This window comes from Heterodontus francisci, chromosome 6, assembly GCF_036365525.1.
Source record: "Heterodontus francisci isolate sHetFra1 chromosome 6, sHetFra1.hap1, whole genome shotgun sequence".
Lineage (NCBI taxonomy): Eukaryota > Metazoa > Chordata > Chondrichthyes > Heterodontiformes > Heterodontidae > Heterodontus > Heterodontus francisci.
Window position 1 is genome coordinate 114126738 of NC_090376.1, and position 13228 is coordinate 114139965.

Below are 13228 nucleotides of genomic sequence, written 5' to 3' on the forward strand. Positions count from 1 at the left end.
ATTGTTGCACTGACATAGATTTTCAACTTTCCATTGTGAACAATGGTTCTTTAAATGAAAATTTGAGGTTTCACTTTCAAACGTAAACAAACAGATCTTGCCTGACCTCTTCAGTGTTCTGTAGTTTTTCTACATTCTACAAAAATAAAGCAATTAGTTGATTGAAGATGAGAAACTATTAACTTGTCATGCTGTAGTACATATGTATATCTGTTCATTGCTTTTTTGTCTTTGTCTATCCCTACCCCATTTCCAATTAGATCCTCCCACTACTACCCCACTGTCTACAACTTCATCACCAACTTACTCAACGGCGGGCATCACAAGTTTACCTGCTTTTACCCGGAGGCTCCCAATTCCTCCATCAACCCTGAAATCTGTGAAGAGTGACAGTTTGGGAACCATCATCGGTGGTGTGGTTGGTGGCACTCTCTTTCTCATGCTTGTGGTCATCATCATTGTAATGTTTTACTTGAGACGCCGGCGTACCTTCCGGGGGGACTACTACACGAAGCAGTATACAGGAACTACAGAGATACAGAAGGACTCTCAGATGGATGTTTTACAATCAAATAGAATTGAGCCATACACTGATTATGAGAAAATTGAACGCAAGCTCGAAACAAATAACATATTCCAGGATTATCCTATAGAGATTCAGAAAAATGAATGGCGAAGTGAGGGCAATATAAATAACAGGTACACTGAAGGTGTGGAGATACCCATCGACTATTATGACGGTCGAAAAATTCCCAATGCACCTCAGTACGTGCATGATGACTATTATGATGAAAACGAAGATGACCTCGTTTCACACTTAGATGGTTCAATCATTTCCCGCCGGGAGTGGTATGTCTAGTGGTTATTGATAAATGTTCTTAAAGTCGGAGAGGGACTTCAATTCAGCTGAGAATTCTAAGTTTCCATCTCTTGTGTTTGTTTTTTTTCCCCCCAATATTTTGATGTGTGTCTCTGTGTTTTCCTGAGGAAGAGCAAAATGTGCTTTCCATTATGGAAATGGAAATATGGTTTTGTAATAGATTTGCAGCCAGCATAGAGTGAAATCTCAACTACAAAATTCGAGGGGCGGTGTAGAAATTATCCAAATTTTTGAGGCCTTAGTCCTCTAACTCCTTATAGTTTATACAATGTCTGAGTAAGGCTTAGGCTGTAAAGAAGCAGTTACTGCCTATCAAATACATTTTCATCCACTCCTTCCATAGAGCTCCCTGCAAACCTGACCAGTCCTTACTTTATTTATTTTACGTGTACATATAAAGCATTAGCAAATTTTGCTCAGATGGAGTTGGCTGAATAAGAAACTGCTGTGGTGTTTTAAACCATTATAAAAGTTTAATTTTTAGCCAAATTGTTCACTTTCTACTTAAATTTTCCCCTTTTTACTTTTCATCATCATGGTTGCATTTGTCAGAAAAATATAGACTTTTGTTTTCTCGTCTGCACACTGAAGAGCACTTCTAAACCTGCCTTGTCTGGAAGAACATGGAATGAAGAGAATCCGTTGCAAGGCTGGTGCAACATTATGTGCATTGATGCCTGAATCTTAAACTAACTACATCCTTCAGATAATAAAAGCAAAATGCTGCAGATGCTGGGGATGTGAAATAAAAACAGAAAGTGCTGGAATTACTTAGGTCAGACAGCATCTGTGGAGAGAGAAACAGAGTTAACGTTTCAGGTCTGTGACCTTTCATCAGAGCTCCTCTACAGATGCTGCCTGACCTGCTGATTAATTCCAACACTTTCTGTTTTTATTTTACATCCTTCAGATGTTGTACTCGGCTGTATTTCAGATCTTAAAATAATTAGTTTTTTAGTGAAATCATCATTATATCTGTGTAATACTACAGTTAACTGAGGCCAGAGTCTACAGTGCACTGTTCTGAAACTTAAGTTGAGGCTACGGATGATGATCAATATTTCTTTCAATATCATTGTGAGATATTTATCTCTCAATTAAAACCAAATATTGTGGTTTCAAGAGCTTCCACATACAGTCCTAAACTTTTCCCTTTTCATTGGAAAGCACTTTAGTTCTAAACTGCTGGTTATCACTTATTCATGGACACACACATCTTGTTTTCTCACCTGCATGTGTGAATACAGAACAACATAGCTTGTGAAATAGATCGTGTATATGGGACACAAAGCTGGTGAAGACTCCAATTGGGCAAAAATAATGCTCTGAGCTTTGCGTTGATGTATATAAATGCAAAAGAGATTTACTGTACAGTACTTTTTGTACTTTATCTGTTTTATAAAGTTAGTGCAATGTTAATTTGACGTGCTGTTTGCTAAATATACATTTTGCTGGAAAAAATCTTAAGTTGCCTCATTTTAACTTACTTCAGTTACCAATTTCAGCACTGCAAAATGTTTTGAGATATTTAAAAAAATTTTTAAGGAATGCTGGGATTTTCTTGTGGCATAAAAGAGTAGATCACAGTATGTAATGTGCTATTTGTCTTTTCTTTTTTAAAAAAAGGCACATTTTTCCTTTAAAAAGAAACAGCAAGATGAAGGAAAATATCAAGTCATTTTCACTACACAAGAACTGTGGACTGCAGTGTCATTTCTGGTACATGGGAATTTAATATGTCAAGTCAGTTTCTGTTGAGGCCAATTTCCATTTGCTGCAAAATAAATTCTTAGCTGCATTTTGCCATTCTATTATTACCATCTACTTTAAGTGAACAAATGTACAAAATACAGCACTCTAAAATTCAGGCTATAATCTATTGGCATTTGCCCATCTTAATACATGATTCTAATGTCATTATTGTTGAAATCTTCAATTAAAATGGGAAAAATCTTGATTCTTAAGGGGATTGCTAACTGAGGATAAATGAAGGGAGAGGAGTCCACACAAAGTCAGACTTGTTCTTGTGCACAACTTATTATAGGCATAGCCTATACTTTGGTTTGTCTCTGCCTTCCTTTATCAACCATTCTGAGAAGTCAATGACAATCTGGGCCCACTGATGAATAGGTCTGGCGAAAATAATGCACTTCATTCACCCTGTTTAAATTGTGACTCCTGACAGGCAATTTGAAGAAGTAGTTGGCATCCCAGATTATGTGCCCCTTTAGCTAAGAACAGTAGAGATTTTCCCAGCTCAACCAAGTGAGTTGATATGATTAACAGCTCATGAGCTTAACTCAGTTTTTAGATATCAAGTGCTCAGCTGTTCTGGCTATGTGGTTTATTATACAGCAGCATTGCTCTCTTGAAATATGAAAGCAAATTTCATTTTCAGTGATAACATCACAGTTATCAGGAATAGTATTACTAAATTTGGAACTGTATTGAGAATATATTTATATCCCTAAAATACATTTTAATGAAATAAACAAATAATATATTTACAGTTCCTATTCTTTGTTTAAGCCAGATGTGATATATTTCTACGATTTTGACATTCTGGTAGAATATAGGCAGCCAGTACTTATCTTTTCCTCATGTGGTGAGGAAAGACCACTACACAATAGAAGGGTTAAGTAAAGCCAGTGGAAATAAATGTTACTAATTTGAATCCTTAACTTCAATAAATGATTTTATTGTTGACCAGTCACACTATTTGAACATTGAACTGAATCAAGCTAAGGACTAGCCTCAAGTATTGTGTACTATTAATGTGAGGAATTAGACTTCAGCCTAAAAACTGCGTCAAACTCTGAAAGAAACTTTTAAGTTTGGAAGCTGTGCTTGTGCTTAATTTTTAACTTCACTGCAGCCCAGAGAATTTTTAAAATAATGACCAGGGTCTGAGAGTTACATATGTGACTGACTGAGTCTGTTAAAAATGTCCTCTGCCTTCCTAATCACAATAATACAAATTTTACATACTAAAAGGTTAAAACACACAAGTGAAATAAGCATAAATAAAAACAGAAAATGCTGGAAATACTCAGCAGGTCTGGCATTATTTGTGGAGAGAGAAACTGAGTTAACATTTCAGGTCAGGCCAGCATTTTCTGTTTTTATGTCAGATTTGCAACATCTGCAGTATTTTGCTTTTAAAATAAGCGTAGGTTGTGACCAGCAGCGACATGGAGTAAACCTAAGACTTTATCATTCTAAATTATCCACTTGGGTTCACTTGTAGTGATACTTGATAACTTAGTGATGTACATGACATGCAGCACTCTCATTTCTTTTATTACAGACAGGTGGTAAGTGGTATGATTGGCTTCCACTTTTCACCTTCCAAGGGACCGCAGGTAGTGTTTTGTTAAAAATGGTATGTTAGTCCCTCAGTGTTCTTAGGGTCAAATAAACAAACAACAGGTTTTCTCGTAGGTCTAAAAAAGGAAGGTTAAATTTTTATTTAAACAGCAAAACACAAATTGGAACCTTCACCCACTCAACGCTTTCATACACACGTGCACACACATAGATAGAAGGGAAAGAGGAAGATGCAATTCAAGTCCCAAGTGATGTAAGAGTTCATTGTTCACAAAAGCTTGTTGAATCTTCTCAGGAGGAAAGTCTTTTCAAAGGTGCATGCCTGAATTTTTGCAGTTGTGAACTTGCTGAGTGTTGTAGACTTCTGGTGGTTAAAACTTCAGTCTGGAGGTGGTGGTCACTTTTTAAGTTCTCTCCTGCAGCAAGTTGAAGTATAGTGTCAGCAGCAGGACTTCTTTCTTAGCTGGATCAATCTCACAGCCTTTTGCTGGAACTGGCTTTCTGGGATCTTTGGTTGATCTCCACTCTCTCTCTTGCTCCAGAGGTCTACCTTTTAAGGTAAAAATCCATCACATTAAAGTCACATGCCAGGCCCCCTCCCCTGGTGTGACCACCCACTGGTCCAGGGTATGGAAACCATTGATATCTGCTGACATCTTGATGTGGACCATTCTTCACACCTATTCATCTTGGTTTGGGCTGTGGAGTCAGTCTATCTACAGAACTTTGTTGGTTAATTGCTGTAGATAGAATTCATCAACATGTAATGTGATCCTTTCAATTTCAATGGGTTTTCCCCAAACTTGGTTCAGATGGAGTTTGAGTTGTGTCTTTGCAGTTAGGCTTGTTTATTGACAGTACAGCAGGGGTCACATGACCTCTATTCCATTTTGTCTGTGGTACAAATGTGCCCATTTTCTTGTGGTTCAGTTTAACAGTTGAGTTTAATTTTCATAATTCCTCCAGTTCATTGTTTATTTCATCATGGCTCCTTCCGAGCATGACACTTTGCAATATACTAAATAGAAGATGAATATTTTAAATAATTAAAAAAGGAAAAGGAACAATTGAATATAGTCCTAGTACTGAGGATTATATCAGATAATGTCAACAAATCCCAAAAGATTTTCCAGGTGACAATTTTTACTTATCTTCATAGATCTGTGCCTGTGACGGAAGTGGTATTTGCAGGGTTGCACACATGTCAATAGCAGTACCAAAAGCTGGGACTTGTGGATCCTTGTAAGAAGACCAAAGTATGTTTGGGCAATTCAGCTTGTGAAATACAAAATCTGTTTTAGTGTACTTTGTAAATTTGGCCCTGTTCTTTGGATATGAAAAGGCAATTTATATATTTAAATATGGGTGTGCATGTTTATGTCGGATCCATCATTAAATATGCAATTCCAGTTTTAAAAAAAAGCACTGCATCTTCCCAGGAGGGTTCTTCGCATACAAATCCAGTCAATTTAATAGCTGACAAAAAGATTGAAATTCTTGCAACTTGCTTTTATGAATTATCCTGTAATTGTGTTCTAGCCTTTTTCTGCCACTTAATTGATTCATTCATAGTGCCTGTCAAGACTGCCCAGCTTGAGAATGGCTATGAAGTGCCATATTTAATGCTTTTAGTGCTGTTCTATGAAATTTCAATTCAGTGTATTTTGAAGGAATGTATGTAATTCTTGCAAACAGCCATTTGATAACCTTTAGTATGAAAATTTCTGTATTTTAAAGACTGAACCTTTTGCATTCTGATTTTCATTGATTTAGATCACAATAATCCATTGTATATAATGGCAAATTATAGATTCAGTACAAAATTCAATGTGCATTCTGTCATGGTCTCTAAAACGTTCATAATCTGTTGTAATATTTATTTGCTCATTAATATTCTAAGTTCACAGTGAAAGGTGAGGCTAGTATCTTTAACATATCAATTTTCTTCCATTTTGGATTGTAAATTCAGTGGTTAAATTGAAACCGATTAATTCAGTTAATGTTCCCTTGAACAAACTGAAGCACTAACTTAAATTTCGTTAAATTTTGGAAATATTAGCTCAGTTTCCAGGATTAAGACAGGTGTTTTTGGAAATTTAAAAATTGTTTTATTTTCCACTGCTTATTTCAATCTCCACGCTTTGTTCTGTAATTTCAAATAATACTTAAAGAAGAATATTATGCCATATGTTTTTCCACATTCTGTCAGTTGTGGATAGACATTGTTAATAAGATTTATGATCTCAGAAAGCTCACATGAAAATCTGATTTCTGGCTGCACTTGTACTAAATATATGAATTTTCTGGTTCATTGCTGAGGGTTAAACAACTATTGTTTAGCTTCAGTAAGTCCAGCTTTTATAGGTTCATTAGAAAAGTTTCCGTATTCAAGTTTAATAAGTTTATTCATGGAGTTCATCTCACATGATGAAAACTTTCATCTGACATTGAGCTGTTGGAAATCATTTGTCATTATTACTTATGTATCCAACTGAAGAACTATGGCAGTACAGGAGGTTATGTAAGTTATGAAGTGTGTAACGTTGAGATCATCTAGCATCTTCTGTTTTTGGCTCCAGTCAAAACCTTAATGTTCAGCAAACAGTACTCTTTGTACAGATATACAAGCAAGTTTTACATATATCTCATTGTACAGGTTTCAACCTAGAAATCCAGGCTGGGCTTATTTGATATATAGTTGTATTTTGCATGCAGTTTGGAATGACTTATGGGTGTATATTGGGGTGTTTTCAGAGGCTCAGTTGCTGGAAGGCCAAGACCATCTTGGCAAATTAATCTTCTAGAACATGCTATCCAAACTAAGATGAAAGCTTCAAATGGTCATGATTTTGTTGTAAATCTAATTGCTGCTTTACTCTTCTGTCTACATAAGCTCAATACTGTCTGGAAAAACTCTATCAAAGTACCTTTTAGCTGACTGAAAAGAGAGTTTGATCTGGAATGCTCCAATTTCTATAACTTTACAGGCCTACAACTATAGATTTTACATTATTGGGGATGTCCTGCCTTATATCTTCAAATTTCTGAAGAGTTCATTGTTCCTCCATGTTATTTTATGTAGAAATGTAAAAAGATAAATTGAAGTGGTTCAGAAATGTATAATTGGGTAAAGCATAAACTTTTATGAGGAATTTTAAAACATCCTTTTATCCCATTTATCTCAAGCCTGTATATAATGAATTGGTCCCCTTTTTCCTCAAATTAACTGGTTGCTACGGAGAGAATGGATGGCAGGAAACCTTTAAAATAAAGGAGAATATTGTGAAAATCTTTTCCTTTCTCTTTCCCGTTTGGAGTATCCATAGGTAGAGTATCTGTAGGTAGACTATCAAAGCAATACCCGAAAGGAGAAAAATTAATAAACACCTTGTATCTATTAGAGATGATTTAAAAGCTGCTATCTGCCAGATCTACACAAGAAACAAAGGTCTGGATTTTGCTGTGGTCATGACAGCAAAACTGTTGCCGTTTGTCATCATTGCTCCGTCGAACCTGGCAGCAACTTCAGGAGTTTGGACCTGCACAGAATAATGTGAAAATCCAGAAATTGCTGTAAGCGTGTGTAGGCCATTCCATAGGATGTACTGTAGAGGTTCCCACAAAATGCAACCTCCCTTGCAATCATAATTCGATGTAGAAGCAGCAGTTCTCAATGTTGGTCTCACTGTAAAAGCCCTTGAAAAAAGTTGCACCATGTTGAATGAGGTGTAACTGGATCTTTGACAATGTACTAAATTCATAATTACTGCTAAATACCTTACAAGCCCTGAAAAGGTAATTTTATATTTGTGGAATGTCCAATTTCTCCACAATGATCAATTCCACATTTTTAAAAACATAAGTTTATTTTGTTTTAAAGTCTTTTTTAATTATAGCTTCATTCTTAATATAGTCATACATTTATTTTGCTATCTGAAAATGTAAATTAAAAGTGAAGGATTTTTAAGTGTTAACTTTCTGGTTTGCTGTATGTTAATACTTCACGTTGACTGGTTGCCTACCTGCTTGCTGACATCACTAATGCTGCATGCTAAGGCATCCACTTGACTTGGCACCAGATTTAAACTGCCATGTGGAAAAGGGAAATCCCTGCCATCGAGATTGCGAGATCTTTGTGGGTGGTTTTCTTCGAGGTCAGCAACAAGTGCCCTTGCTTTGCTGCTGACCGCACAATTGGAGCTAGTAGATTGAAAGAGTGGTTGAACTTAAATTGGCATGTTTGGATATCACAACTGACGAGCAGAGTAGGAGAAAATTCTGAAAAGTCTATTATGGCTATCAAAACTGATAAGACAGAACAGAAGAGATTTCTGAATACTGTGATGGAGGCAATTTCTGCCAAAGCCCTTTTTGCCTGGAAATAGCTAATCAACATAAACACTTGAGTAGTTACAGTAAAAGCAAAATACTGCAGATGCTGGAAATCTGAAATAAAAACAAAAAGTTCTGGAAATACTCAGCAGGGCTGACAGCATCTGTGGAGACAGACGCAGGGTTAACATTTCAGATCTGTGACCTTTCATCAGATGACCTGAGTATTTCCAACACTTTTTGTTTTTATTTATGCACGGTTATAGTATTTAGATCTAGCAGGTCTGATGTATCAGATAGAGGAAGCTTTTTGACAAACAAAATTTAAGTCCAGGGACGTGGACATTGTTGGCAAAGCCAGTATTTATTGTCCATCCCTAGTTGCCCTCGAGAAGGTGCTGGTGAACTGTCGTCTTGAACTGCTGCAGTCCATGTGGTGTAGGTACATCCACAGAGCTGTTAGTGAGGGAGTTCCTTGATTTTGAATCAACGACCTGAAGGAGTGGCGATATAGTGCCAAGTCAGAATGGTGTGTGATTTGGAGGGGAACTTGCAGGCAGTGGTGTTCCCGTGTATCTGTTGCCCTTGTTCTTCTAGGTGGTAGAGATTGTGGGTTTGGAAAGTTCTGTGGAAGGAACCTTGGCAAGTTACTGCAGTGCATCTTGTGGATGGTACACACTGCTGCCACTGTGTGCTAATGGTGGAGGGAGTAAATATTTAGTATCCTGGATGGTGTAGAGCTTCTTGAATGTTGTTGGAGCTGTCATCATCCAGGCAAGTGGAGAGTATTCCATCACACTCTTGACTAGTGCTTTGTAGTTGGTGGACAGGCTTTGGGAAGTCAGGAGGTGAGTTATTCACAGCAGAATTCCCAGTCTCTGACCTACTCTTGTAGACACAGTATTTACATAGCTGGTCCAGTTAAGTTTCTGGTCAGTGGTGACTCCCAAGATGTTGATGGTTGGGGATTCAGCATTGGTAATGCTGTTGAAAGTCAAGGGAGATGGTTAGATTCTCTCTTGGAGATGATCATTGCCTGGTATTTGTGTGGCATGAATGTTACTTGTCACTTATCAGCCCAAGCCTGTGTGTTGTCCAGATCTTGCTGCATGCGACATGGACTGCTTCAGTTTATGTTGGAGGATTTGGTGACGGTGATGTAATTGAATGCCATGGGGAGGTGACTACACTCTTTCTTGCTGAGATGGTCATTGCCTGGCAGTAGTGACGTGTAAATGTTACATGCCAGTTATCTGGATGCTGTTCACATCTTGCTGTACGTCAACATGGACTGCTTCAGTATCGGAATTGTGAATGAAGCTGAACGCTATGCAGTTATCGGTGAACAGCTACACTTCTGACCTTCTGGTGGAGGGAACAATATTGATGAAGCAGCTGAAGGTAGTTGGGCTGCAGTAGCCACTGGGAAGTTTTCCCCTGATCGCCATTGACTTCAGTTTTATTCGGGCTCCCTGGTCAAATGTTGTCTGATGTCAAGGGCAATCATTTTCTCCTTACCTCTGGGTATAGGAACAGGAGTAGTCCATTTCGCTCATCTAATTTGTTTTGCCAGTCAATGAGATCATGGCAGATCTGTGACCTAACTTCATATGTCCCCACTTTTTCCCTATATCCGTTAATACCTTTAGTTAATAAAAATGTATCAATATCATATAAAATTAGAAGTTGATGCTAGGCTAATTGTTGTTTGTGAAAGAGAGATCCAAACATTTACCACCCTTTGTGTACAGAAGCCTTTCCTAACTTCACTCTTGAAAGGCCTGGCTCTAATTTTAGGCTATGTCCCCTTGTCTTAGAATGAAACTATTTCCACTGGTTGGGAATTCTATCTACCTTATCAGTTCCACTTAATAACTTGAAAACTTTGACCAAATCACCTCTTAATCCTCTAAATTCCAGGGAATATAGGCCTAGTTTGTATAATTGTTGATACATAAGATAGTGAGAGATCGTTAAAAGTCAGCCTAGCAACAATATGAAAATAATGCTGTCATCTAGTGTGTTCATGGTTGACCTTGCCTTGCAATTTAACCCTTGGATTCCAGGTATCACTAGCAAATCTCTGCAGCACTTCCTCCAAAGCCAGTATATCTTTTCTAAAGGTGTAGTGTGCAGAACTCAGCACAGTACTACAGATGTGGTCTAACTAGCTGTAGCATGACTTCTAATACCTTGTATTCTAACCCTCTAGATAGAAAGGCCACCATTCTATTAACTTTTTAAATTATTTTCTGTACCTGTCTTTATGACATTTTAATGATCTTTATGCCCCCGTGGATCACCTAGTCTCTGAACTTCTGCTGCTTCTAGCTTTTTACCATTTAGAAAGTCATTCTGTTTAGGTCGAAAGTGGATGACCTCAAAGTTGACTACATTAAAATCTATTTGCTGCAATTTTTTTCCCTGTAATTTTATGCTTCCATCTGCACCACCTGCAATGAGACCTATTGTGCCATCGATAAACTTGGATAGGTGGAACTCTATCCTGTAATCTAATAAATACAGTGAATTGATAAGGCCATAGATTGCAATGGATAGCACTAGTCACATCCTGCCACTCAGAGTAAGAATAATGGGCAGGCACTCTTGTCTCTTGCTGCCCAACCAATTTCATAACGAGGTCAGCCTAATAGATTTGAGCAAGGCATTTGACAAGGTCCCGCATGGCAGACTGGTCAGTAAAATGAAAGCCCAGGGGATACAGGGGAAGGTGGCAGGTTGGATCCAGAATTGGTTCAGTGACAGGAACCAAAGGGTAGTAGTCGACAGATGTTTTTGTGAATGGAAAGCGGTTTCCAGTGGGGTTCCACAGGACTCTGTGTTTGGTCCCTTGCTGTTTCTGGTATATATTAATGATTTGGACTTAAATGTGGTTGGCATGATTGGGAAATTTGCTGATCACACAAAAGTTGGCCTGTAGTTAATAGTGAGGAGGAAAGCCTTGGACTCCAGAATGATATCAATGTTTTGGTTGAGTGGGCAGAAAAGTGGCAAATGGAATTCAATCCAGAGAAGTGTGAGGTATTGCATTTGGGGAGGGCAAATAAAGTGAGGGAATATACAATAAACAGGAGGATATTGAGAGGGGTAGAAGAAGTGAGACACCTTGGAGTGCATGTCCACAGGTCCCTGAAGGTGGCAGGACAGGTAGATAGAGTGGTGAAGAAGGTATATGAATTGCTTTCCTTTATTGGCCGAGGTATGGAGTACTAAAGCAGGGATGGGATGTTGGAACTGTATAGAGCGTTGGTTAGGCCACAGCTGGAGTCTTGCATGCAGTTCTGGTCACCACATTACAGAAATGACATAATTGCTTTGGAGAGAGCACAGAGGAGATTTACAAGAATGTTGACAGGGCTTGAAGATTGCAGCTATGAGGAAAGATTGGATAGGCTGGGTTGTTTTTCCCTAGAACTGAGGAGGCTGAGGGGTGACTTGATGGAGGTGTACAAAATTGAGAGGCCTAGATAGAGTGGGCAGGAATGACCTGTTTCCTCTGTTGGGGAGGTCAGTTACCAAGGGGCACAGATTTTAAGGTAGAAGGATTAGAAGAGACATGAGGGGAAACTTTTTCACCCAGAGGGTGGTGGGTGTTTGGAATTCGCTGTCAGGAATGGTGGTGGAGGCAGAGACCCACAGTTCTTTTAAAAGGTACCTGGACATGTACCTGAAGTGCTGTAACCTGCAGGGCTAGGGAACAGGTGCTGGCAGGTGGGATTAGTTTGGGAAGATAGTTTATTTGGCCGGCTCAGTCACGATGGGCTGAACGGCCTCCTTCTGTGCTGCAGTTTTCCTATGGTCTTATGGTTCTAGGTCAATAAGTTGCCCTCAACTCCATGAATTTCAATTTTAGCTAACAGTCTATTATGAGGGACTTTATCAAATGTTTCCTGGAACACTATATAAATCATATCCATAGGCATTCCCTTATTCACGGCTGTCATCACTGCTTCAAAAAAAATCAGGTTCGTCAGGCATGACCTAACCTTTACAAATCCATGCTTGCTGTCTCTGATAGCTTAAAGTTTTCACAGTATTCAGTCACTCTATCCTTAATTGCAGGCTCCAGTAATTTCCCAACCACTGATGTTGGGCTAGCTGGTCTATGATTTCCTGGTTTTTTCCCCTCTCATCTTTCTTAAATAGCAGAGTGATATGTACAATTTTCCAATCTAAAAGAATGGTTCCTAAATCATGAGGACTTTGCAGGTGCCCGAACTATAATTTTCCAGTGTTCTGATCTACTTCCTGGGATGGAAACCATCTGGCCCTGGAGATTTGTCACTCTTTAATGCTATCATTTTTTCCATTAATGTTAATTTGCTTACATTCAGTTCTGAAATTATGGAGACGTGTTTCTGATGGCCATATTCGTGTAACTTTGCAGCCGCTCCATAGATGCTAATTGCAGTTGCAGTGCCTCCTTGCTGCTCTATTGGTTTGACCCTTAGCAGTGCTCCCACTGGTGTCTCAGTGGAGGCTTTTGGCCTTCTTTGGAGAGGGTCACGATGTCCTGAGCTCCCGCCTCCGGAACCTGCCCACCCTCCCTAATTGGACAGCAAAAGTGGAGGCAGCCTGCGAATTGGCTATGTCCCGAAATATCACCCGGGAATTGTCCTGAGGCTCAAAAACTTTCCGAGTGCAGAAGCTTCCGCCCATAGTCTTGTG

The 13228-nt window shown here is 38.7% G+C and overlaps 1 protein-coding gene across 3 annotated transcripts in view; it reads left to right on the forward strand.

The window, feature by feature from the left end:
• Positions 1-13228, forward strand: part of nectin3b (nectin cell adhesion molecule 3b) — a 272830-nt gene that overhangs the window by 249778 nt on the left and 9824 nt on the right. The window contains exon 6 of one of the 3 annotated variants that reach the window (XM_068034140.1): positions 261-6358. The exons of the other annotated variants lie outside the window; for them this stretch is intronic. Coding sequence (XP_067890241.1) covers positions 261-859 — 599 coding nt within the window. The 3' untranslated portion in view covers positions 860-6358. Of the gene's footprint in view, positions 1-260; positions 6359-13228 lie in introns of those variants that run through there. 3 annotated transcript variants of the gene reach the window in all.